This window comes from Pongo pygmaeus, chromosome 6 (assembly GCF_028885625.2).
Source record: "Pongo pygmaeus isolate AG05252 chromosome 6, NHGRI_mPonPyg2-v2.0_pri, whole genome shotgun sequence".
Classification (NCBI taxonomy): Eukaryota; Metazoa; Chordata; class Mammalia; order Primates; family Hominidae; genus Pongo; species Pongo pygmaeus.
In genome coordinates, this window is record NC_072379.2 from 116,255,158 (window position 1) to 116,283,068 (window position 27,911).

At 36.7% G+C, this 27,911-nt stretch overlaps 1 protein-coding gene and 1 long non-coding RNA gene across 2 annotated transcripts in view; one reads left to right on the forward strand and one right to left on the reverse strand.

Annotated features, from left to right (window-relative positions):
* Window positions 1-27,869, reverse strand: LOC129040733 (uncharacterized). The gene is made up of 3 exons (XR_008503719.1): window positions 27,710-27,869; window positions 17,879-17,938; window positions 1-19 (listed from the first exon to the last, which is right to left on the reverse strand). It is a non-coding gene; the product is annotated as an uncharacterized LOC129040733 (long non-coding RNA).
* Window positions 1-27,911, forward strand: part of CFTR (CF transmembrane conductance regulator) — a 193,483-nt gene that overhangs the window by 59,819 nt on the left and 105,753 nt on the right. The window contains exons 10-11 of the mRNA XM_054495543.1: window positions 6,091-6,273; window positions 16,611-16,802. Of these exons, the coding sequence (XP_054351518.1) occupies window positions 6,091-6,273; window positions 16,611-16,802 (375 nt within the window). The remainder of the gene's footprint in view (window positions 1-6,090; window positions 6,274-16,610; window positions 16,803-27,911) is intronic.

Consider the following 27,911-nt stretch of genomic DNA (forward strand, 5'->3'; position numbering starts at 1 on the left):
TGGGCAACAAGGCGAGACTCTCTCTAAAAAGAAAAAAAAAAAAAAAGAAGTGGAGGAATATTAAATGCAATATAAAAGCTTTTTTTATTTTTAAGTCATACAATTTGTTTCACATAACAGATCAGGAAATAATACAGAGATCATAAGTTTTGGAGCTGGGTTTGAATCCTGGCTCTGCCATTTACTTTCTGTGTAATCTAAGTCAAGTTACTTAACTTTGTGGGCTCTCTGGCTCTCCATGTGTAAAATGGAGAATATTAATATTTACCTTGCAAGTTTGTTGTGAAGACTGAAGGAGAAAATTCAGGTAAAACATTCATCAGAGTACCATGCACACAGTGGTTCCTCAATAAACATTAGCTTCTCTGATTGCAAGTTCCAGTCTAAAGTGCTTTATATATACCAGCCAATAAAAGGATGCGGGAGAGATATATCAGTGTATTGTTTTCTACCATTTTAAACCTATTTTCATCCACTGTTACAAATTCTATCATACTGCTCCACATAAAAAATAGTATCAATGATTTTTAGTCTCTGAAGTGCAATATTTGATTATTGAGCACACCTGTTGAAGTTTTAGTTTCTTCTCACTTATATGGGTTGTGTAAAGAAAGGTAGGAGGTATAAAACCAATGTCCTAGGTCTACATCTTTCTTAATGTCATACTTTGGATTCATTTATATAAGTAACTTGAGCACCAGCGCTTCATTTTACTTCATTTTTTAAAGATATAGTAAGAGTAATTCCCATCTGCTTAGCAAAATTGTTTTGTAGAAAAGTTTGTGGATCGGATTTATTTTACTTAGATTTTAGGAATTTCAAGTGTCTTTGTAGGCATGAAGGAAAAATATGCAGTTTGACATTTTCTACTACTTTCAGGTCATTATTTTCCTACTCTGGTGCAAAAATCCTCAATTCCTGTCTCACTCCATCTAATCAAATAGGTAGCATGCTTGAACCCTTACTATCTGCCAGGCACTAGGATAAGCACTTTATATGTTTTGTCCCACTTAATTCTCACAGCATTTCTATGACCTAAATAAAATTAATATTTTCATTTCACCGATAATAAAATGGAGGCTTCAAAAAGTTTAGGGACTTGGCTCAGCTCACACAACTGGCGAGGACTGAAAATGGATTTTAGTCCCAAATGTCATAGGCTAGAACCCTTTCACTAAACTGTTGTCTTCAATCTGGTGGCATCCTCCTCCTCCAGTCTTTGTCACCTAAACTCTGGGCACCCCTTGATGGCATTTACTTATGATGGTGATGCTTGTTAAACTTCCTGTTTGAGACTTCAACGTCCATATAAACGAGTCTTCCAATACTGTACTTAGAACTTATATTTTGTAGTGACTTCTTCAGAAGCTTTCTCTCTTAGTCATATCCTGAGTTTTGTTAGCACCTGGACTTACCTCACTTTGGAAATGTTGCACTCTGAAATCTCTTTCTCAACTTGGAATTTCCTAATCTTCCAACTGTTTGAGTCTTTTAATTCTACATTTACTGCCTTTCCATTTCATCAGGATTTCTAGTCTCTTTAATTCTTCCTTTTGAACTCCTCCTCCTGATTTAACCTCTGCTTATTCGAAGAGCAATAATTTCATTCTCTCAGCTGCACTCTCAATTCCCTTTTCCTTTTGGTGATTTTTCTTTTTCCTACAGAACACTTACTTTATCAGTTTTGGAGAAGAAAGTGATATCTGGGAAGCAATAGTGCTATCTGTTGACTCTAGTCAACTGTAAGTTTTATACATTTATTGTTTAAACCTTATACGGGTCTATAATCCTTCTTGGGAAAAATCCTTTCATTTGTCTTTAATTTCCTTTACCATTTCCCTAAAGGCTATTCCAGATTTTTATCACATTCACAAAATTCCCATCTTTTCTCAGGATCTGTCCACTCCCAGTAGATAGCATTGTCTCCCACAATACATAGAGAAAATAGAGGCCACCATCATATTTGAATGTTTCCAACTTCTCTCTTCACCCTTGGAATTATATTTTTCTTCTTTTGTGTCTAAGAGAAAGATGTATGCTTCCTCTTACCCTTGTCTGAACTATTCTATTTTGCTTCATCTTCTCAGAACAGGGGACCAGCAATTATTCTTCCTCCAGAAGCTTCAACATCTTTTGTCAACTGACTCCTTCTCATGTTTAAATATTTTCAAGTTAAACAATTTCTTTCCTGACTTTTGCTCACGCAACCTCATGCCCAAAACCTTATCACTCTTCTTCCCTTTGCTGTCAAGGCTGTTCTCACTTCTTCACTTTTTGTGGACTCCTCCCCACTACAACATAGATTCTGTATCACCAATGTATTAAAACTGTTATACTCTTGTGGAATTTATCATTTAATTTAGCTTCAGTGAACCATTCTTTCCAGATTATTTTGGCCTCAGACCATGACTTCTAAGTCTGCCCTGCTTGCCACTTGAGTGATGATGGGCCAGTGGGTCCCCACCTAGGCTTTGTGTTAGTCCGTTTTCACGTTGCTGATAAAGACATACCCAAGAATGGGCAATTTACAAAAGAAAGGGGTTTGAGGGACTCACAGTTCCATGTGGCTGGGGAGGCCTCACAATCATGGTGGATGATGAAAGGCATGTCTCACATGGAGGCAGATAAGAGCATAGAACTTGTGCAGGGAAACTTCTCTTTATAAAACCACCAGATCTTGTGAGACTTCTTCACTATCATGAGAATAGGATGGGCAAGACCCGCCCCCATGATTCAATTATCTCACACTGGGTCCCTCCCACAACACATGGGAATTATGGGAGCTACAATTCAAGATGAGATTTGGGTGAGGACATAGCCAAACCATATCAGCCTCCTTCTGGCTTTTATGTTCTCTGTGGGTGACTGCCCTCAGGCTCAAGTGATACCAATGTGCTGATGACTCTCAAATGCGCATCTCTGGCTTCAGTTTCTTCTTTGAATTTCATACATATGTTTCCAAATTTCCTGTGTGTACCTCAAGGTTCTTGTTCCTCACTCCCCAAGCTTCATAAATCCACTCATTTTAGTGTATTCTCCATCTCCTTTGATAGCATCCCTGAGAGGCAAGTCCCTGGTGAGTTATATATGACTCCTCCCTTGCTCCAAACCTGAGAGTAAGTAACATTCCTATTAACATATTAGGAAGCTGAGGCTTAGACAGTTTAAGTAACTCAAGCATGGTTACACAACTAGCTAGGGTAGAGCCAAAATGTCAGGCTAGGCTTCTGTGACTCCAAAGCCCTTTCTCACGCAGCATATCATCACTTATTTTTTTTTTTAAATCACATATATGATTTTTCTTTTCTTTAAGATATAGAATCTTGCTCTATCACGTGGGCTGGAGTGCAGTGGCACAATCATAGCTCACTGTAACCTTGAACTTGGGCTCAAGTGATCCTCCTGCCTTAGCCTGCTGAGTAGCTAGGGCTACAGACACACACCACCATGACTAGCTAATTTTTTTTTTTTTTTTTTTTTTTTTTGAGACAGACTCTCACTCTATCACCCAGGCTGGAGTGCAGTGGTGCGATCTCGGCTCACTGGAACCTCTGCTGCCCGGGTTCAAGCGATTCTCCTGCCTCAGCCTCCTGAGTAGCTGGGATTACAGGTGCCTGCCACTGTGCCCAGCTAATTTTTGTATTTTTAGTAGAGACGGGGTTTCACCATCTTGGCCAGGCTTGTCTTGAACTCCTGACCTCGTGATCCACTCGCCTCGGCCTCCCAAAGTGCTGGGATTACAGGTGTGAGCCACCACGCCTGGCCACCTACCTAATTTTTAATTTTTTTGTAGAGACAGGGTCTCACTACATTGCCCAGGCTGGTCTTGAACTCCTGTTCTCAAACAGTCCTCCTGCCTCAGACACCCCAAGCGCAGGGATTACAGGCATGAGTCATTGCACCTGGCCTGTATATATGATTTTTAGTATATGTAAATATACATATTTATTAAATGTAAATATAAATATAAATGTGTGGAGTGATATCCATTGAAATGTTAAACATAGTTCTCAGTGGTACAACTATAGGTGATTTCTCTTTTCTTATTTCTGGTTTTCTATGTTTTCCAAATTTCTTGAAATGTGTCTTCTGTAATCAGAAATAACAGTTATTAGTAACAACAGTCTTCCATTGGTACAAGTGCTTATTGGATAAAAGTCCCACTTCTAAGCATGACACTCACAACTTTTAGGTTAATAGCCTTTGTCACCTTGCCATATACATCTGATCGAGCCACTCACACCATTCCTGAGATATATTTTGTTCCTTTGTGCCTAAATCACTGTGCATGCAGATCCATCTTCCCGGAACACTTATAACCATTTCTTAGTCCTGTGAAATCCTACTTACATCCTTCATAGCCTAGCATGTATGTCATTTACTTGGTCAAGGGTGAGTAGGTTGTTCTCTTGAATGTACTGCCATATGACGTTGTGTGATTTCAATTGTAGCACCAAGCACATTGCAATATTAATTCGTTTATCATTTTCTCATGTAGGATGTTTGAAGTAGTTTCTAATACAGAGATTATACTCAATAAATATTTATTAGATAAATAATGAATAAGGGAATAACAAATGCCTTTGTCTCATTTTAAAATACTTTCATTGTTAGCTACCCGTATAATAAAAAACTAAAAGCAGTAGTCTTCAAGCATGATTGTTTATGTATGCCTTAAAAGAATTTTGAAACCTATGTACCCCTGACACACTTTTAAGTTAACTTATACATTTTTCAACATAGTTTTAAGTGGTGGCAAATGATGTAGTTTCTTATGTATTTTATACTGCTTAAGTATGCTATACATGGATTTCTTCAAAACCTTGAAGCTGCAGTTTCAGTGCATTCAATTTATGGAAAAGAAATGAATTTATGAAATTGGTTCTTATTATCAAGTCAATCAGCTAAATATAACTTGCTTTCTGTCAGGAAAAGTCTGACTTTAAAATACAGATAAGTAATAACTAGTATTAATTAATTTATTAAATTATTAAAATTAAAATAATTAAATAATTTGTTAATTAAAATGTCTTATTCCCCTACTTATTTCTGCAATTTGACTCTAAGAATAGATAAGACACATAGATTGCCTTAGGTTTGAAATCTGTGAAATAAGATACTGCCTCCATCAGTATTTCTGCCTTTGCTTTTATGGGAGCCTCTTTCAAGAAAAAGTCATTCTCTCCTGGTCCCTTTGTTTGAGTCCCAGAGGTTTTCCTACACCAGAAAGCGCAACGTAGTAAGACTAGTACTCTACTCCCTTGCATGGTAAGTGAGAAGGCTGTCTGTATAAAATGAGGGAAGGACTCATGAGAGGGAAGTAGGTCAGGAGGAATGATAGATTCTCAGGCAGGTTAATTTTAGGAAAGAGTTCATAGAGTCCCTTAAAACAAGGTGCATCTGCTTCCTCCTGATCAATCTTTAGGACTGTTTACTTTGATTTGAAGACCCCTATGCTAAAGCTTCCCAAGGGGGCAATAGTGAGGCAAGGAATTTTTTAAAGGGAATTACTTCTTCCTTGCTACTTTTGTGAAATGAATTCATTTCAATTATCTGGCAATCTCTTCATATTTGTATTCAACAATAATTACTTAAAGAAATGCTTTGAGCTTCTCAGAGGAGGGTGCTACCAGTGTGATGGAGTAGAATTCAGATTTGGGTAGTGACTTTAAAGCTATGTGACTTTAGTCATTTAACTGCTGAGTCACAGTCTACAGCTTTGAAAGAGGAGGATTATAAAATCTATCTCATGTTAATGCTGAAGATTAAATAATAGTGTTTATGTACCCCACTTATAGGAGAAGTGTGTGTGTGTGTGTGTGTGTGTATATGTATACATGTATGTATTCAGTCTTTACTGAAATTAAAAAATCTTTAACTTGATAATGGGCAAATATCTTAGTTTTAGATCATGTCCTCTAGAAACCATATGCTGTATAATTGTGTACTATAAAGTAATAATGTATACAGTGTAATGGATCATAGGCCATGTGCTTTTCAAACTAATCATACATAAAACAAGCATCTATTGAAAATATCTGATAAACTCATCTTTTATTTTTGATGTGTGTGTGTGTTTTTTTTTAACAGGGATTTGGGGAATTATTTGAGAAAGCAAAACAAAACAATAACAATAGAGAAACTTCTAATGGTGATGACAGCCTCTTCTTCAGTAATTTCTCACTTCTTGGTACTCCTGTCCTGAAAGATATTAATTTCAAGATAGAAAGAGGACAGTTGTTGGCGGTTGCTGGATCCACTGGAGCAGGCAAGGTAGTCTTTTTATTCTTCACTATTAAGAACTTAATTTGGTATCCATGTCTCTTTTTTTTTCTAGTTTGTAGTGCTGGAAGGTATTTTTGGAGAAATTCTTACATGAGCATTAGGAGAATGTATGGGTGTAGTGTCTTGTATAATAGAAATTATTCCACTGATAATTTACCCTAGTTTTTTATTTCCTCATATTATTTTCAGTGGCTTTTTCTTCCACATCTTTATATTTTGCACCACATTCAACACTGTATTTTGCACATGGCGAGCATTCAATAACTTTATTGAATAAAGAAATCATCCATTTTACCCAGTCTTAACCAGAACAGACATTTTTTCAGAGCTGGTCCAGGAAAATAATGACTTACATTTTGCCTTAGTAACTACATAAGCAAAAAGTCCCCATTTTTGTTAACATTAGAATTTTCAGAATAGATTTAGATTTACGTATGATATAAGGAAAAATTATTTAGTGGGATAGTTTTTTGAGGAAATACATAGGAATGTTAATTTATTCAGTGATCAACCTCTTCTCCATATCCCACCCTAAGAACAACTTAACCTGGCGTATTTGGAGATACATCTGAAAAAACTAGTAGATTAGAAAGAAAAAACAGCAAAAGGACCAAACTTTATTGTAAGGAGAAGACTTTGTAGTGATCTTCAAGAACATAACCCATTATGTAGATAATGGTAAACACTTGCTCTCTTTTAACTATTGAGGAAATAAATTTAAAGACATGAAAGAATCAAATTAGAGATGAGAAAGAGCTTTCTAGTATTAGAATGGGCTAAAGGGCAATAGGTATTTGCTTCAGAAGTCTATAAAATGGTTCCTTGTTCCCATTTGACTGTCATTTTATCTGTGGTACTTTGTAGAAATGTAAGAAAAAGTTTAGTGGTCTCTTGAAGCTTTTCAAAATACTTTCTAGAATTATACTGAATAATCTAAGACAAACAGAAAAAGAAAGAAAGAGAGGAAGGAAGAAAGAAGGAAATGAGGAAGAAAGGAAGTAGGAGGAAGAAAGGAAAGAAGGAAGTAAGTAAGAGGGAAGCAGTGCTGCTGCTGTAGGTAAAAATGTTAATGAAAATAGAAATTAAGAAAGACTCCTGAAAGGCAATTATTTATCAATATCTAAGATGAGGAGAACCATATTTTGAAGAATTGAATATGAGACTTGGGAAACAAAATGCCACAAAAAATTTCCACTCAGTAAATTTGGTGTCAGGCTGGGTGTAGTGGCTCACACCTGTAATCCTAGCACTTTTGGAGGCAGAGGCAGGTGAATTGCCTGAGTCCAGGAGTTTGAGACCAGTGTGGGCAACATGGCAAACCCCACCTCTACAAAAAATACAAACAAAAAAAAAAAGCTGGGTGTGGTGGTGTGTGCCTGTAGTCCCAGCTACTTGGGAGGCTGAGGTGGGAGGATCACCTGAGCCTGAGAGGTGGAGGCTGCAGTGAGCCATGATTGTACCACTGTACCCTAGCCTAGGTGATAGGCTCAAAAATAAAAAAAAAAAAAATTGGTGTTTGCAATGCTAATAATACAATTTGGTTGTTTCTCTCTCCAGTTGTTTTCCTACATATGAAACAGGCTTTTAAAACAAAATGGCTGGAATTGTGCATTTTTTCTTACAAAAACATTTTCTTTCTTAAAATGTTATTATTTTTCTTCTATATCATGTATATTACTACTAGCAGTTTTCACTATTAAAAAATTATACCATAGGAGGTGCTGATACTAAATAAGTTAGCAGTGATCTAAACAAGGATGTTTATTTATGAAAAGGTAGTAATTGTGTTTCATAGAATTTTTAAAATTCTGCATATGTCTTCAAGATCAATTCTATGATAGATGTGCAAAAATAGCTTTGGAATTACAAATTCCAAGACTTACTGGCAATTAAATTTCAGGCAGTTTTATTAAAAATTGATGAGCAGATAATTACTGGCTGACATTGCAATTGTATCTTATGAAAAGCATCTATGAAGGCAGAGTTAGAGGAAGGCAGTGGTCCGTTGGGAATATTTAAACACTTCTGAGAAATGGAGTTTACCAACTCAATCTAGGAGGCTGCCTTTTAGTAGTATTAGGAATGGAACACTTTATAGTTTTTTTTTGGACAAAAGATCTAGCTAAAATATAAGATTGAATAACTGAAAATATTAACATTTTAAGTTAAATCTTACCCACTCAATACAATTTGGTAATTTGTATCAGAAGCTTAAAAGATAACCTAATAATTCTTCTACTTCTATGACTTACCCAAATATGTTTGCAGAGATTTTATGTAAAGCTCTTCATTATACCACTGCTTTCAGGAGCCAAAAACTGGGTGGGGGAAGCCCCATAAATGTTGAATAATAGGGGTTTGATTAGATAAATTTTGGTGTAGTTCTATAATGGCATGTTATTCAGCCAATAAAAGGGTTGTTAAAGAATGACTGTGATGGATGTATATGATATACTCTTAAGTGAATAAAGAGTTACAAAATGTTATGTACAAGTTACAAAATGTTATGTACGTTATGATCCATTTTTCATAAAATCATATGTGTGTGTATATATGTGTGTCTGGAAGGATAAATTTATCAAGTTGTTATCTCTGAAATTTTGGGTATATTTTATGTTTCTAGATTTTCTGTTACTTTGTTACTTTACTGATAAAGTAATAACGTGGTTGACTTTTATCACTCTCCCCTATTAATAATAATCTAGGCTGCAAAAGGACCATGTCTTCTTTATTTTTATATTCCAAGGACTGTCAACAAGTGCCTAGCACTTGACAGGTATATTATAGAAATTTAACTGAATATCTTTAGGAAGTAGATTTTTGTTTGTAGTTGTTCTAGTCTACATTAAGTGTCTTGCACTTATGAAACTTCCTTGAATTATTTTAGTGAAGCAATATTAGTATAGAATTTTGCATCACTGGATGCCCTTGACTGAAAGCTGGCTTATGGCATCTCACTAGTATGTGGGGAGTTTCAGTCCTTCTGTTGTCTGCATCACAGCTGAAGCAGTGCTGTTGCTGACAATTCCTGACACCACTTTGTCTCTATTATTGATCATTGCCTCACTATGGTACTGAGTTTTAGCTTATTCTTGTAATAACTGGGACTCATATGTATAGAATAAGCTATTAGCTCATGTTTTTGTTTGCTTTTTATACAGAATACATGCCTGCAAAGAGTTTTATCAATATTTTGGAATTTTGGGAGATATGAAGTTAAAAAATCATTGAATATATATATATACACACATGCATACGTATATGACACTATACATGATTTATTTTATTTAATTTTTAAAATTTTGTTCTTTTTAGAGATTAGGTCTTACTCTGTCACCCAGGCTGAACTTCAGTGGTGTGATCATAGCTCACTGTAATCTTGAGCTCGTGGGCTCAATTGACCTTTCTGCTTCAGCCTCCCAAAGTGCTGGAATTATAGGCATGAGCCACTGTGTCTGGTCCAATATGTATATATATATTTTTAACCTGGATTATCAGAGCTATATTGTGTTTAGGTTTATAAAGCTGTACTATGTGAAAATATCACTTCTAGGTTTAATTGTGTACAAAAGAATTTTATATAGAAATGAGGTAATTCAGATTTTTTCCCATGTAATAAGAATTGTAAAATTTACTGAAACAAATATCAAAAAGATATCTGTTACATGACCTTCCTTTCTTCTGAATATATTTCAGGTGATATTATTTATTAAACTTTAAAAATGAAAATTAAAATATATAAAAAGTTGAAAATTATTCCTCTCTTTGCTGTCTCTCATCTGTCCATTTTCCATTCTTCTGCATTCCCTCATCCAACCAAGGTAGCCAATCCGGGTAATTTTTTTTAGTATCTTTCCAGAGATGTTTCTCTCTATATATATAATCAATATATATTTTTTATTGTTCCCCACCTCTCTTCTTATGTAACAATATGCAGAGTTTTGTTTCTTGCTTTTCCCACTATCTTGGACAACTTTCCATATTCAAAGCACAGAGGACTTGCACATATGTTCAGACTGCTGAATATTTGTGTCTCTCCCCTGCCATTCATATGTTGAAATCCTAACTCCCAAGGTGATGGTATTGCAGGGTGGGGCCTTTGGGAGGTGATTAGTCCATGAGGGTGGAGTCCTTAGTAAATGAGATTAGTGTCTTTATTAAAAAAAACCTTAGAGAGATCCTCACCCCTTAGAGAGACCCTCACCCCTTTCTGCCATGTGAGAACACAGCAGGAAGACAGCTGGCCATCCAGGAATCAGAAGTCTCTTAGCAGACCCAAATCTGCTGACACCTTGATCTTGGACTTCCCAGCCTCCAGAACTGTGAGAAATAAATTCCTGTTGTTTATAAGCCACACAGTTCATGGTATTTTGTTATAGCAGCCTGAACAAGGACACACACACACACACACACGCACACACATTTAAATAGATGCATAGTATTCTATCATATGGATGGATATTCTATGATATAATGAATCACTATTGATTGACATTTGGGCCGTTTCCAATATTTTGTTAACACAAAGAACAACACTATAAATAACTTTATATACATACCATTTAGCACATCTGCAATTGTATCAGTAGGCTTCCTATAAGTGGTCAAGCATTTGTGTACTTGTGATTTTGGTAGATGTTGTCAAATGTCCTTCCCTGAAACTTGTACCAATTCGTACTCATGCCATACACTCTAAATAGAGTGCTGATTTCCCCACAGCATTACTAACAGATGATATTATCTAATTTAAAAAGTTTCTCATCTTATAGGGAAAATAGTATGTCAATGTATTTTTAACTTGCATTTCTTTTATTATGAGTAGTGTAAAATATCATTTCAACTTATACACAGGAGGAATTTCTCTCTGTATAAAGTGATCCTAGAATCATAATGAAAAATATCACCAACTCATTAGGAAAATGTACAAAGGATTGAATAGATATTTCATCAAAAATAAAAATATAAGTGGCCTTTAAACATTGAAAGGTAACATTTGAACAAAGACTTGCAGGAGGTGAGGGATTAGGGAATGTAGACTCTGGGAAGAGTCTTCCAAGTAGCAGGTGAAGCAAGTGCAAAGCTTTCAGATGGGACTGACTATACCTATCTGGTTTGAAGAACAGTAAGGAGGTCAGTGAGGCTGGCATAGAGTAAGACAGGGAGGGTAGAATACTGTCAGAGAAGTAATCAGCGGTGGAGGTAGGGGGTAAACCATAAAGTGCTTCGTAAAGACTAAGGCTTTTTTCTCTGGGTGAGATTAGAGGCCACTGGAGAGTTTTAAACAGAAGTAACAGGGCCACTTTGGCTAATGTTTTTAGGCTATTCTGTAGGGAGACAAGGGAGGAAGCAAGGAGATGAGTTAGGAGTCTATTGTGCCAATTCAGGCAAGTGATGATGGTGGCTTGATCCAGGTAGTGGTGGAAGTAGTATAGTAGGAAGTGATCAGATTCAGGACATGCTTTGAAGGAAGATCCAATAGAATTAATGGATAAGTTGAACAATGGCATATGAGAAAAGTCATAGAGGAGTCAAAGATGATTCCAAGCTTTCTGGACTGAGTAACTGGAAGGATAAAGGTGCCGTTTACTAGAAAGATAATGGGAGAAACAGGTTTTGGATGGAGCTTGGTTTGGGGATATTAAGTTTGAAATGCCTATTTGACATCCAAATAGAGATGTTAGTTGGATGTATAAGTCTAGTTTCAAGGAAGAGGGGCCTGGTAGTGTGAAGATGGGGCTGGATAAGATTCCAAAGGAAAGAGGGTTGATAAGAAGAGAAAGGGGTGTAGGGGTTAGCCTAGGGGCATTCTAAGTATTAGAGGTTAAGGAGGTGGGTGAAGAAAACCCGATAAAATAAAAGTCTGAGAAGATAAATCTAGTGAATGAATGTGGTATCCCGGAACCCAACTGATGTCAAGCAGAAGGGTGTTATCAACTAGGTCAAATGGTCATTCATCAAGTAAGATGAAACTGTGATAATTAACCAGTGTCTTTTGAAATACAGAGATAACTTGTGACTTAATGAAAGCAATAGTAGAGAAGGTCAAACTTGACCAGAATGAAATTAGAAAGAATAAGAGGAAAGAAAAGACCAAATACAGACAACCATTGATGACTTATTCTTTTGATACACTCCTGGAGTCCACTTGCTAATACAACTGACCCTTAAGCAATACAGGCTTGAACTGCATGGGTCCACTTATTTGTGAATTTTTTTTCAATTAATACATTGGAAAATTTTTGGAGTTTTTTGACAATTTGAAAAAACTCACAAACTGTGTAGCCTACAAATACCGAGAAAATTAAGAAAAAGTAAGATATGCCATGAATGCATAAAATATATGTAGACACTAGCCTATTTTATCATTTACTACTATAAAATATACACAATTTATTATAAAAAGTTAAAATTTATCAAAACTTAACACACACTAACACTTACCCTACCTGGCACCATTCACAGTCAAGAGAAATGTAAATAAACATAAAAATGTAGTATTAAATCATAATGGCATAAAACTAATTGTAGTACATATGGTACTACTGTAATAATTTGGTAGCCACTTCCTGTTGCTATTACGGTAAGCTCAAGCGTTGTGGGTAGCCATTTAAAACACCACATGATGCTAATCATCTCCATGTGAGCAGTTCTCTCTCCAGTAAATTGCGTATTGCAGTAAAAAGTGATCTCTAGTGGTTCTCGCATATTTTTCATCATGTTTAGTGCAATGCCATAAACCTTGAATAACATCAAGCAATCCATAAAAAGTACCACTAGTGATGATGGGAGTGCTTTCAGGAAGCACGGAAAAGTTGTAACAGTACAAGAAAAAAAGTTGAATTGCTTGGTATTTACCATATATTGAGGTCTGCAGCTACAGTTGCCTGCCATTTCGAGATAAATGAACCCAGTATAAAGACTGTTGTAACAAAAGAAAAGAAAATGTGAAACCATCAGTGCAGCTATGCCAGCAGGTGTGAAGTCTTGCACTTTTTGCAAAATACAAAATATGAAATATGTGTTAATTGACTGTTTATGTTATCCGTAAGGTTTCCAGTCAACAATAGGCTATTAGTAGTTAAGTTTTTGTGGAGTCAAAAATTATACGTGGATTTTTGACTATACAGTGGGTTGGCACCCCTAACCTTCATGTTGATAAAGGGTCAATGGTATATTATTTAATTTTTTTGTATTTATATTCATAAATAAGATTAAATCTGTATTTCCAAGTAATCTCCATAAGATTTTATTATTAATATTATTATTATTATTTTTGAGACAGAGTCTTACTCTGTCGCCAGGCTGGAGCACAGTGGTGCGATCTCGGCTCACTGCAACCTCTGCCTCCCAGGCTCAAGCAATTCTCCTGCCTCACCCTCCCGAGTAGCTGGGACTACAGGCACGTGCAACCACACTCAGCTAATTTTTGTATTTTTAGTAGAGACGGGGTTTCACCATGTTGGCCAGGATGGTATTGATCTCTTGACCTCGTGATCTGCCTGCCTCGGCCTCCCAAAGTGCTGGGATTACAGGCGTGAGCCACTGTGCACAGCCATTAATATTATTGTTACCCAATAAAAAAAAATTTGGAAACTTGTCTTTTTTTCCCCTGATTCTGTTTAAATAGCACTGGAGTTACCTGTTTTGAATTTTTTTTCCAAGCGGTCCCTTATGAGTTTTCTCTATGTTTTATTTGTTTCATTTCTTATATTGTATTTTTGCAACTCCTTTAATGATACTTTTCTTCCTGATTAGGTTTCTACTAAAACCAAACAAGCTTTCCATGAATTAGCTTTTAGATTTACTTATTAGCTTAACTGTTCTGTTGTATTGTAACTCATTAATTTATAATTTTATCTTTATTAATTATTCTATTTTTCTTCTGCTTTTTTGTTGTTTTTCTAGTTTTTGAGTTAGATGTTTGATGCTTTTTAAAAAAGCTGTGCATTTTCCTCTGGGTAATACTTTAGCTATATATTATGGATTCTGATATATAGTGTTTCCATTACATTGTTTTCTAGAAAATCTGTAGCTTTGATTTATATTTGTTTCCTCTTTGACCTAAGATATCCTAAGGGAAAGTTTAACATTTTCCAGAAAGAAAAAAATTTTCTTTGTTTTCCAAGATTGTTGTTCAAATTATTTCTACTGCTTGGAATTTTTATCATTTTTGTGTATCCAGTAAATAGTCAATATTTGTACTTGCTCTCTGACCACATAAAAGACTGTATTTGTGTAGTTTCTATTAATGGATTAGAGTTAAATTCAGATATTAAATGTACATCATTATTCATGATATTTAGGTCTTCTACATCTTCACTTATCTTTTTTCTACTTGCTTTGTCATTAACAGATAAAGTTGAATTAAAGGCTTCTACTACATACGTTTCTCCCTGTTATTCCTTATAGGTTCTGTAATTTTTGCTTCAAGAATATTGCTTTTTAAATTTAATGTGTAGATACTTATAATTACACTCTAGCATTATAAAGAGCCTTTTTTTTTCATTGAATGTATTTGGGCCTGCATATGTCTAACATGAAAATTATAGTCCTTTTTTTGTTTCTTTGTTTGTATTTACAGTTTTAAGTTCCATTTTCAACATTTATGCATTCTTTGCTTTAGGTGTGTCTCTTTTAGTTAGCATAAAATTAGGTTTGTCTTTAATTTCACCTGAAGTCTTTTCCTCTTAATAGATGGGTTAAGCCAATTGAAAAATAAAACTGACTTAGATACTTTTATTTCAAGTATGTCCTCCACAAATATTTTTTGAATAGATTAGCTAATATACTTTGGAATTTGTTAAAAAAAGATTTTTATAAAAATAATTATGATGAAATGTACATAACATAAAATTTATCATTTTGACCATTTTTAAGGGCATAGCGCTGTGGCATAAAGTATACTCACATAGTTGTGCAACTATCACCTCCTTTTGATTTTTATTTACTAATTTTGTAAATTTGTTTCATCTGAGCTGTCTTATGTTTTGTTTTATGTTTTTCTTTCCTTTATTATGAAGTCACTGTATTGTCTATAGGCTATATGTATCTGTGAGTGTGTGTGTATATGTGTGTATTATGGTTTTTAAAAAAGTCTATATTTGTGTTCCAGTGGCTATACTTATACTAATAACTTTGTGTTAAATTTTTCATTCTACGTGACTCTAGTTCACTAATATGAGCTCTGATAAAATCAGTGCTTTTTCGAGGTTAGGAGATCAAGACCATCCTAGCTAACACAGTGAAACCCCGTCTCTACTAAAAATACAAAAAATTAGCCGGGCGTGGTGGCGGGTGCCTGTAGTCCCAGCTACTCGGGAGGCTGAGGCAGGAGAATGGCGTGAACCTAGGAGGTGGAACTTGCAGTGAGCCGACATCATGCCACTGCATTCCAGCCTGGGCGACAGAGTGAGACTCTGTCTCAAAATAAATAAATAAATAAATAAAATCAGTGCTTTTTCTTCCTCTGCTACCTCCTTTCCTTCTACTCAATTTTAGTCAGTAGTATTATCTTTTTTCAGATTTATCTTTGTATTGTTAAATCTGCTTATGCTTCTATTACTTTATTTATTAGCTTTAACTGATACCTTTTGACTTTCAGCTTTTCTTAATAAAGCAATCAGCAAATTTCCTTTACACTCCACACTTATACCCCATTTCCTTTGTTTGTTTATTTGGTTTTTACTTCTAACTTTTCTTATCGTCAGGACATATAACATATTTAAACTTTGTTCTTCAACTCTAATTGTGCCATTAGTTTTAATTTTTGTTCACAGTTATATAAATCTTTGTTCACTGATAGTCCTTTTGTACTATCATCTCTTAGATGACTTTATACTCCAAGAAAAGCTCATGGGAACAATATTACCTGAATATGTCTCTATTACTTAATCTGTACCTAATAATATGAAGATAATGAATCTACTTTGTAGGATTTCTGTGAAGATTAAATAAATTAATACAGTTAAAGCACATAGAACAGCACTCAACACAGAGTGAGCACTTAGGAACTGTTAGCTGTTACTAACATTTCCCATTCTTCCTCCAAACCTATTCCAACTATCTGAATCAGGTGCCCCTTCTCTGTGAACCTCTATCATAATACTTGTCACACTGTATTGTAATTATCTCTTTTACTTTCCCTTGTATCTTTTGTGCATAGCAGAGTACCTGAAACAGGAAGTATTCTAAATATTTTGAATCAAATGAGTTAATAGAATCTTTACAAATAAGAATATACACTTCTGCTTAGGATGATAATTGGGGGCAAGTGAATCCTGAGCGTGATTTGATAATGACCTAATAATGATGGATTTTATTTCCAGACTTCACTTCTAATGATGATTATGGGAGAACTGGAGCCTTCAGAGGGTAAAATTAAGCACAGTGGAAGAATTTCGTTCTGTTCTCAGTTTTCCTGGATTATGCCCGGCACCATTAAAGAAAATATCATCTTTGGTGTTTCCTATGATGAATATAGATACAGAAGTGTCATCAAAGCATGCCAACTAGAAGAGGTAAGAAACTATGTGAAAAATTTTTGATTATGTATATGAACTCTTCACATTACCCAAATTATATATTTGGCTCCATATTCAATCAGTTAGTCTACATATATTTATGTTTCCTCTATGGGTAAGCTACTGTGAATGGATCAATTAATGAAACACATGACCTATGCTTTAAGAAGCTTGCAAACACATGAAATAAATGCAATTTATTTTTTAAATAATGGGTTCATTTGATCACAATAAATGCATTTTACGAAATGGTGAGAATTTTGTTCACTCATTAGTGAGACAAACATCCTCAATGGTTATTTATATGGCATGCATATAAATGATATGTGGTATCTTTTTAAAAGATACCACAAAATATGTATCCTTAAAAATATACTCCAAAAATTATTAAGATGATTTTAATAATTTTAATAATACTATAGCCTAATGGAATGAGCATTGATCTGCCAGCAGAGAATTAGAGGGGTAAAATTGTGATGATATTGTATCCCTGGCTTTGAACAAATAACCATATAACTTCCAGTGACTTCAATTCTTTGATGCAGAGGCAAAATAAAGATGATGTTATTACTCATTTCACAACAATGTTGGAGAATGAGCTAATTATCTGAAAATTACATGAAGTATTCCAAGAGAAACCAGTATATGGATCCTGTGCCGTTCACTATGTAAATTGTGTGATGGTGGATTCAGTAATTATTGCTTAAATGTTAGGGCAGGGAATATGTTACTATGAAGTTTTTTGGCAGTGTACTCCAAATAGTGTTTCTGATTCAAAAGCAATATCTTTGATAGATGGCATTTACGATTCCTTTATGTAATCTTTTATAAAAAAATTGCAGAGAAAATAAAATGTAGCTTAAAATACAGTATCCAAAAAAAGTGGAAAAGGGCAAACCATGGATTAGATAGAAATGGCAATTCTTATAAAAAGGGTTGCATGCTTATATGAATGGCTTTCCATGTATATACTCAGTCATTCAACAGTTTTTTTTAGAGCCCCATTCTTATTTTTTATACGCTTTGAGAGCATAATGAAAAGAAAAGCTATCCTGCAAAAGTTTTGGACTTACCTCAAAGAGGATATACTTCATTCCTCAAAAGGCCTTCTTCCAGGAATAGTATTTCATAACCTGAAGGTTGGAAAAATCTGGATTTGTTACAAAAAAATCTGAGTGTTTCTAGCGGACATAGATATTCGTCTAGGAGGGGACTAGGTTATAGGAGTGGTAGTGCCTTGCAAGATAAATCATGGGCTTTATTTACTTACGAGTGGAAAAGTTTCGGAAGGTGCCTTACAGACTTTTTTTTTTGCGTTAAGTATGTGTTTTCCCATAGAAATTAATTTATAAATGGTGGTTTGATTTCCTCAAGTCAACCTTTAAAAGTATATTTAGCCAAAATATAGCTTAAATATATTACTAGTAATAAATTTAGTACTGTGGGTCTCTCATTCTCAAAATGAGCATTTACTAATTTCTGAACACTGTGCTAGGTCCTGGGAATACCAAATTGAATAAGACATAGTCTATTTTCTGAAGGGTTTATAGCAGAGTCCCCTGTGTTAATAATGAAGGATTGTGGTATGTGAATAATATATCAATAAGGTTGTTAAAAATAATGAAAAAAGGAGAAGAGGAAGAACATCTTTTTTTTTCCTGATTGCATGGGCAGCCTTAACATTATTTTTGAAGTGTACAATTCAGTGTTTTTTTAGCATATTCACAGGGTTGTATGATCATCACCATATTTTCAGCCTCTTGAAAAGAAATCCTGTGCCTATTAGCATCCAATTACCATTCCTTTGTAGCTAAGTCTCCCCCACTCCAGCTTTAAAAAATCACCCATCTACTTTCTGTCTCTATAAATTTGTCTCTTTTGGACATTTCACATAAATGAAATAATATAATAGGGTTTTTTGTGTGTAAATAAGCTTCTAAAGAAGAAGGAGGTAAGGAATCATCATTCAGCAAATATTTATTAAGACTTGCTATATTTTATACAGTGTACTAGGAGCTGGAGATGAAAATACGTGTAGAACATGAATCATATACTTCAGGAATTCATGGACTAGTGGGAAAGATTAACATATCAATAACAAATCGAATTGCTGATGTAATAGAAAATGACAGAGGCATTTTTACAGGAGTAAAAGGAGGTAACATGGACTGTATCTGGGTCTGCATGATGTGAGGAGTAACCTCCTTACACAAAGAGGCACAAGGCTAATGTCCTCCGATGGAATGATTCACCAATTCTAAGGGTGACAAGAATGAAACTTAGGGCCTTGAAGGAATATTTTGATTAAGAGCTGCCAATAAAGTAGAGTGAAGATTAGATTGATGTGAAGAAGTGGGAGATTAATAAGTAAATGGTCACTGGCTTGTTGAGAAGATTAAATGAGGTGTACATATAATGTACCTAACACAACGTCTTGTACAAAGTAGCCATTCAGTAGAGACTAGCTTGTATTATCTCCCTTTGAGGTAAAGAAAACTGTTAGAAATAGTATTTCTACTACTAATAGTATTTCTTCTACTTATGCCTCCATTTGAGGTGAAGAATACTGTTAGAAAACATGACACAGGAGAAATACCCCTGAAAGCCAGTTCTTATTAGTGACTACTGTGCAGAAAAGACGGAGGTTGGTGTAATTAAGGAGAAGGAAAGCCATGAAGCCAAAGTATTATGGAAAAAGCATCGAGGGAGGAGCCAAGATGGCCGAATAGGAACAGCTCCGGTCTACAGCTCCCAGCGTGAGCGACGCAGAAGACGGGTGATTTCTGCATTTCCATCTGAGGTACCATGTGCATCTCACTAGGGAGTGCCAGACAGTGGGCGCAGGTCAGTGGGTGACTGCACCGTGCGCCAGCCAAAGCAGGGGCGAGGCATTGCCTCACTCGGGAAGCGCAAGGGGTCAGGGAGTTCCCTTTCCGGGGGTGACAGACGGCACCTGGAAAATCGGGCCACTCCCACACGAATACTATGCTTTTCTGACGGGCTTAAGAAACGGTGCCCCAGGAGAGTATAGCCCGCACCTGGCTCAGAGGGTCCTACGCCCACGGAGTCTCACTGATTGCTAGCACAGCAGTCTGAGATCAAACAGCAAGTCTGCAGCGAGGCTGGGGGAGGGGCGCCCGCCATTGCCCAGGCTCGCTTCGGTAAACAAAGCAGCCTGGAAGCTTGAACTCCCTGGAGCCCACCACAGCTCAAGGAGGCCTGCCTGCCTCTGTAGGCTCCACCTCTGGGGGCAGGGCACAGACAAACAAAAAGACAGCAGTGACCTCTGCAGACTTAAATGTTCCTGTCTGACAGCTTTGAGGAGAGCAGTGGTTCTCCCAGCACGCAGCTGGAGATCTGAGAACGGGCAGACTGCCTCCTTAAATGGGTCCCTGACCCCTGACCCCCGAGCAGCCTAACTGGGAGGCACCCCCCAGCAGGGGCAGACTGACACCTCACACGGCTGGCCGGGTACTCCAACAGACCTGCAGCTGAGGGTCCTGTCTGTTAGAAGGAAAACTAACAGAAAGGACATCCACACCAAAAACCCATCTGTACATCACCATCATCAAAGACCAAAAGTAGATAAAACCACAAAGATGGGGAAAAAACAGAGCAGAAAAACTGGAAACTCTAAAAAGCAGAGCGCCTCTCCTCCTCCAAAGGAACGCAGTTCCTCACCAGCAACGGAACAAAGCTGGACGGAGAATGACTTTGACGAGCTGAGAGAAGAAGGCTTCAGACGATCAAATTAGTCCGAGCTACGGGAGGATATTCAAACCAAAGGCAAAGAAGTTGAAAACTTTGAAAAAAATTTAGAAGAATGTATAACTAGAATAACCAATACAGAGAAGTGCTTAAAGGAGCTGATGGAGCTGAAAACCAAGGCTCGAGAACTACGTGAAGAATGCAGAAGCCTCAGGAGCCGATGCGATCAAATGGAAGAAAGGGTATCAGCCCTGGAAGATGAAATGAATGAAATGAAGCGAGAAGGGAAGTTTAGAGAAAAAAGAATAAAAAGAAACGAGCAAAGCCTCCAAGAAATGTGGGACTATGTGAAAAGACCAAATCTACGTCTGATTGGTGTACCTGAAAGTGACGGGGAGAATGGAAACAAGTTGGAAAACACTCTGCAGGATATTATCCAGGAGAACTTCCCCAATCTAGCAAGGCAGGCCAACATTCAGATTCAGGAAATACAGAGAACGCCACAAAGATACTCCTCGAGAAGAGCAACTCCAAGATACATAATTGTCAGATTCACCAAAGTTGAAATGAAGGAAAAAATGTTAAGGGCAGCCAGAGAGAAAGGTCGGGTTACCATCAAAGGGAAGCCCATCAGACTAACAGCGGATCTCTGGGCAGAAACCCTACAAGCCAGAAGAGAGTGGGGGCCAATATTCAACATTCTTAAAGAAAAGAATTTTCAACCCAGAATTTTATATACAGCCAAACTAAGCTTCATAAGTGAAGGAGAAATAAAATACTTTACAGACAAGCAAAGCTGAGAGATTTTGTCACCACCAAGCCTGCCCTAAAAGAGCTCCTGAAGGAAGTGCTAAACATGGAAAGGCACAACTGGTACCAGCCACTGCAAAATCATGCCAAAATGTAAAGACCATCGAGACTAGGAAGAGACTGCATCAACTAACGAGCAAAATAACCAGCTAACATCATAATGACAGGATCAAATTCACACATGACAATATTAACTTTAAATGTAAATGGACTAAATGCTCCAATTAAAAGACACAGACTGGCAAATTGGATAAAGACTCAAGACCCATCAGTGTGCTGTATTCAGGAAACCCATCTCATGTGCAGAGACACACATAGGCTCAAAATAAAAGGCTGGAGGAAGATCTACCAAGCAAATGGAAAACAAAAAAAGGCAGGGGTTGCAATCCTAGTCTCTGATAAAACACACTTTAAACCAACAAAGATCAAAAGAGACAAAGAAGGCCATTACATAATGGTAAAGGGATCAATTCAACAAGAAGAGCTAACTATCCTAAATATATATGCACCCAATACAGGAGCACCCAGATTCATAAAGCAAGTCCTGAGTGACCTACAAAGAGACTTAGACTCCCACACATTAATAATGGGAGACTTTAACACCCCACTGTCAACATTAGACAGATCAACGAGACAGAAAGTCAACAAGGATACCCAGGAATTGAACTCAGCTCTGCACCAAGCGGACCTAATAGACATCTACAGAACTCTCCACCCCAAATCAACAGAATATACATTTTTTTCAGCACCACACCACACCTATTCCAAAATTGACCACATACTTGGAAGTAAAGCTCTCCTCAATAAATGTAAAAGAACAGAAATTATAACAAACTATCTCTCAGATCACAGTGCAATCAAGCTAGAACTCAGGATTAAGAATCTCACTCAAAACCGCTCAACTACGTGGAAACTGAACAACCTGCTCCTGAATGACTACTGGGTACATAATGAAATGAAGGCAGAAATAAAGATGTTCTTTGAAACCAACGAGAACAAAGACACAACATACTAGAATCTCTGGGATGCATTCAAAGCAGTGTGCAGAGGGAAATTTATAGCACTAAACGCCCACAAGAGAAAGCAGGAAAGATCCAAAATTGACAACCTAACATCACAATTAAAAGAACTAGAAGAGCAAGAGCAAACACATTCAAAAGCTAGCAGAAGGCAAGAAATAACTAAAATCAGAGCAGAACTGAAGGAAATAGAGACACACAAAACCCTTCAAAAAATAAATGAATCCAGGAGCTGGTTTTTTGAAAGGATCAACAAAATTGATAGACTGCTAGCAAGATTAATAAAGAAAAAAAGAGAGAAGAATCAAATAGATGCAATAAAAAATGATAAAGGGGATATCACCACCAATCCCACAGAAATACAAACTACCATCAGAGAATATTACAAACACCTCTACGCAAATAAACTAGAAAATCTAGAAGAAATGGATAAATTCCTCGACACATACACCCTCCCAAGACTAAACCAGGAAGAAGTTGAATCTCTGAATAGACCAATAACAGGAGCTGAAATTGTGGCAATAATCAATAGCTTACCAACCAAAAAAAGTCCAGGACCAGATGGGTTCACAGCCGAATTCTACCAGAGGTACAAGGAGGAGCTGGTACCATTCCTTCTGAAACTATTCCAATCAATAGAAAAAGAGGGAATCCTTCCTAACTCATTTTATGAGGCCAGCATCATCCTGATACCAAAGCCTGGCAGAGACACAACAAAAAAGGAGAATTTTAGATCAATATACTTGATGAACATTGATGCAAAAATCCTCAATAAAATACTGGCAAACAGAATCCAGCAGCACATCAAAAAGCTTATCCACCATGATCAAGTGGGCTTCATCCCTGGGATGCAAGGCTGGTTCAATATACGCAAATCAATAAATGTAATCCAGCATATAAACAGAACCAAAGACAAAAACCACATGATTATCTCAATAGATGCAGAAAAGGCCTTTGACAAAATTCAACAATGCTTCATGCTAAAAACTCTCAATAAATTAGGTATTGATGGGACGTATCTCAAAATAATAAGAGCTATCTATGACAAACCCACAGCCAATATCATACTGAATGGGCAAAAACTGGAAGCATTCCCTTTGAAAACTGGCACAAGACAGGGATGCCCTCTCTCACCACTTCTATTCAACATAGTGTTGGAAGTTCTGGCCAGGGCAATTAGGCTGGAGAAGGAAATCAAGGGTATTCAATTAGGAAAAGAGGAAGTCAAATTGTCCCTGTTTGCAGATGACATGATTGTATATCTAGAAAACCCCATTGTCTCAGCCCAAAATCTCCTTAAGCTGATAAGCAACTTCAGCAAAGTCTCAGGATACAAAATCAATGTACAAAAATCACAAGCATTCTTATACATCAATAACAGACAAACAGAGAGCCAAATCATGAGTGAACTCCCATTCACAATTGCTTCAAAGAGAATAAAATACCTAGGAATCCAACTTACAAGGGATGTGAAGGACCTCTTCAACGAGAACTACAAACCACTGCTCAAGGAAATAAAAGAGGATACAAACAAATGGAAGAACATTCCATGCTCATGGGTAGGAAGAATCAATATCGTGAAAATGGCCATCCTTCCCAAGGTAAATTACAGATTCAATGCCATCCCCATCAAGCTACCAATGACTTTCTTCACAGAATTGGAAAAAACTACTTTAAAGTTCATATGGAACCAAAAAAGAGCCCGCATCGCCAAGTCAATCCTAAGCCAAAAGAACAAAGCTGGAGGCATCACACTACCTGACTTCAAACTATACTACAAGGCTACAGTAACCAAAACAGCATGGTACTGGTACCAAAACAGAGATATAGATCAATGGAACAGAACAGAGCCGTCAGAAATAATGCCACATATCTACAACTATCTGATCTTTGACAAACCTGACAAAAACAAGCAATGGGGAAAGGATTCCCTATTTAATAAATGGTGCTGGGAAAACTGGCTAGCCATATGTAGAAAGCTGAAACTGGATCCCTTCCTTACACCTTATACAAAAATCAATTCAAGATGGATTAAAGACTTAAACGTTAGACCTAAAACTATAAAAACCCTAGAAGAAAACCTAGGCATTACCATTCAGGACATAGGCATGGGCAAGGACTTCATGTCTAAAACACCAAAAGCAATGGCAACAAAAGCCAAAATTGACAAATGGGATCTAATTAAACTAAAGAGCTTCTGCACAGCAAAGGAAACTACCATCAGAGTGAACAGGCAACCTACAAAATGGGAGAAAATGTTTGCAACCTACTCATCTGACAAAGGGCTAATATCCAGAATCTACAATGAACTCCAACAAATTTACAAGAAAAAACCAAACAACCCCATCAAAAAGTGGGCGAAGGACATGAACAGACACTTCTCAAAAGAAGACGTCTATGCAGCCAAAAAACGCATGAAAAAATGCTCACCATCACTGGCCATCAGAGAAATGCAAATCAAAACCACAATGAGATACCATCTCACACCAGTTAGAATGGCAATCATTCAAAAGTCAGGAAAGAACAGGTGCTGGAGAGGATGTGGAGAAATAGGAACACTTTTACACTGTTGGTGGGACTGTAAACTAGTTCAACCATTGTGGAAGTCAGTGTGGCGATTCCTCAGGGATCTAGAACTAGAAATTCCATTTGACCCAGCCATCCCATTACTGGGTATATACCCAAAGGACTATAAATCATGCTGCTATAAAAACACATGCACACATATGTTTATTGCGGCATTATTCACAATAGCAAAGACTTGGAACCAACCCAAATGTCCAACAATGATAGACTGGATTAAGAAAATGTGGCACATATACACCATGGAATACTATGCAGCCATAAAAAATGATGAGTTCATGTCCTTTGTAGGGACATGGATGAAATTGGAAATCATCATTCTCAGTAAACTATCGCAAGAACAAAAAACCAAACACCGCATATTCTCACTCATAGGTGGGAATTGAACAATGAGAACACATGGACACAGGAAGGGGAACATCACACTCTGGGGACTATTGTGGGGTGGGGGGAGGGGGGAGGGATAGCATTGGGAGATATACCTAATGCTAGATGACGAGTTAGTGGGTGCAGCGCACCAGCATGGCACATGTATACTTATGTAACTTACCTGCACATTGCACACACGTACCATAAAACCTAAAGTATAATAATAATAATAATAATAATAATAAAAGAAAAAACATCAATATGAATTTTCATGTTGATAAAGTGGTTATAAAAGATAATTATAAGGATGGTCACTTATAAATATGGTAGTTGTGTGTGACACAATTTACAGAAGTTGGTATATTGTGTGGAAGAAAACAGCATAAGATCTTGAAGGTTTGAACTGTGGGCACGTTGGCTCCATGTTCAAGAAATGGCAATGGGGTTGGGAAGTGATTCCACTTTATGTCCCTTTCAGACACATAAATATTACGTGTGTGAGTATCTTATGCCAGACACTATTCACTGTGTAGTGAGCATGGTGGGTAGGAAACGACAACTTTATTGTCTTTTCTGTCAGAGAACTTGTAGGCTGGTTGGGGGAAAGAGACCATTTCAATATGAAGTGCTGAGCTAGAGGTACCCTTAGGGCACTACAGAAGCCTAGCTGATGGCTTTTAGCCTGGCTAGACAGTTCAGGGATCTCTAAAAGCAGACGCCTTGAAGGCTGAGTCAAAGACAAGAATGTATTTTGGACAGAGGAAATTGTATGAACAGAAACACAGGACATGAAACTACTTGGTTGGTGGAGGGTATCATCAGCATAGAACCAGACAGAACCAGAGTGTAAATAAGCCAGAAGGCCATGTCATGGAGGCCTTGTATACCAGTCTTAGGAATTTGGTTGTGGAGAGCTTTCATCAGGGGAATGATGTAATCAGCTTGGAAATGTGGATATATCACTGACTGTGATAGTGAGGAGCAGAATTAAGGTGGACATGATTAGAAGCTTTGTGAACAGCAGAAAGAACATAGATTTTGAAAGCTGACAGACCTAGGTTACTGAAGAAAGTTACTTAACTTTGCTATGTCTTGAGTTTTATCCTCTGCAATATGGGGCTAATACTGCCTATTTTATAGAGTTTTGTGGATTCTGGCATATATAATAGAAAATAAAACAGCTATTATTATTATTGTTGATGGTACTATTTGCAATATCTGACTAGAAGGAGAAAGACTAATAGGAAGCTATTTCAGGAATCCAGATATTGTCATGATGGACAGGAAGAGACAAGAGTTACATAGAGGAATTCTGGGAAGATAAGAGATGTCATGTTTATGTACTATTTGCATCCATCAGAAAAGGCATCAGGAAAAATGATCCTTCAGGAAAGAGTGATTTTTTTCCTTCAAGAAATTAGAAGAGGAGAGAAATTGGTTTAAGATTAAGGACTCCATGCATAACAGAAATTGGGAGGGAAGACAGGTAGAAATGCTATGGGGTTAGGAAGGAAGAATGCAGAGGTGGATTACTTAGAATTGAGACATCTGATCAAGACACAGGGATCACAGCTTTTGCTAACGAAGTACTAGTTGAGGATGCCACTAGGTGAGGTTTAATAAATAATTGTTGACAATAAGCGCCATTTAAAAAATAAACAATTTATGCTTCTTCTTTCCTAAGTGTCAAATAAAACACTCAGCTTTTTATTTCAAAGTATCCCTGAATCCCTGTTCCCTTTTTTGTCCTGCTGACTTTTGGAACTGATTTAGGCTTCCTTGGTCATCTTGTGATAGAAAAAATCACCCAGGAATTTCCTACATTTCTTGTATTTTAAAAAAATGTAATGGATGTAATGAATTTTAAGCAAATGTAATGAATACAATGAGTAACTTAGTATATGCTGTTTTCTTCTCTATGCTGAATGTTTCATACATGTTCTTTTCTATACAACTACATGGTCAATTCCTTGAAAATATCAACTCCAAAGTCTTTATTTTGGTATACTCCGTGTAGCACATTGAGAGAGTTTTAAACTCTTGTTGGATGACTGTTTCAAAAGTATTTTGAAGTAAGCATGTCAGTTGCAAAAAGTTTGCTCAGCAAATGTTGTTCTGTCTCACAGTCTCAGACACTGAGCAGATGATTACATGGCAGCAGGTGATTGCTGGGAGTAACAGACAAAAGTAACTGAAAGTGCTCGGTTATCTTGACAGTCAAAATCAAAAGTGTACCCTATTTTCAGTGACTAAAGAGTTTCTTTTTGTGTTTTTGGTATTGTTGTTAAATAAGCATTCTCACCTTTGAAAAGGCCAATAAGAATTCAATACAGTATAATGCCTGTGTGCCAAATGAAGGTGCCCCTTTTTTTTAAGTGTGGAGGAGTTTTGATCATAAGAACTTGAAATACCTACAGAATCCTTGATGGTTAAGCAGCTGGTGCCAGCACAAGAATCCCTCAATATGTTCTCTGTGAAACCCTGATCACCAAATGCAAACATTCATGATTCAGTATATTTTCATTTTGACTGCCAAAGTTGATCGTTTCTTAATATATTACATCTAGACTTGGAACTGAAGATGAGAACAGAATATTATCTTCCTCATTTTTGTGTT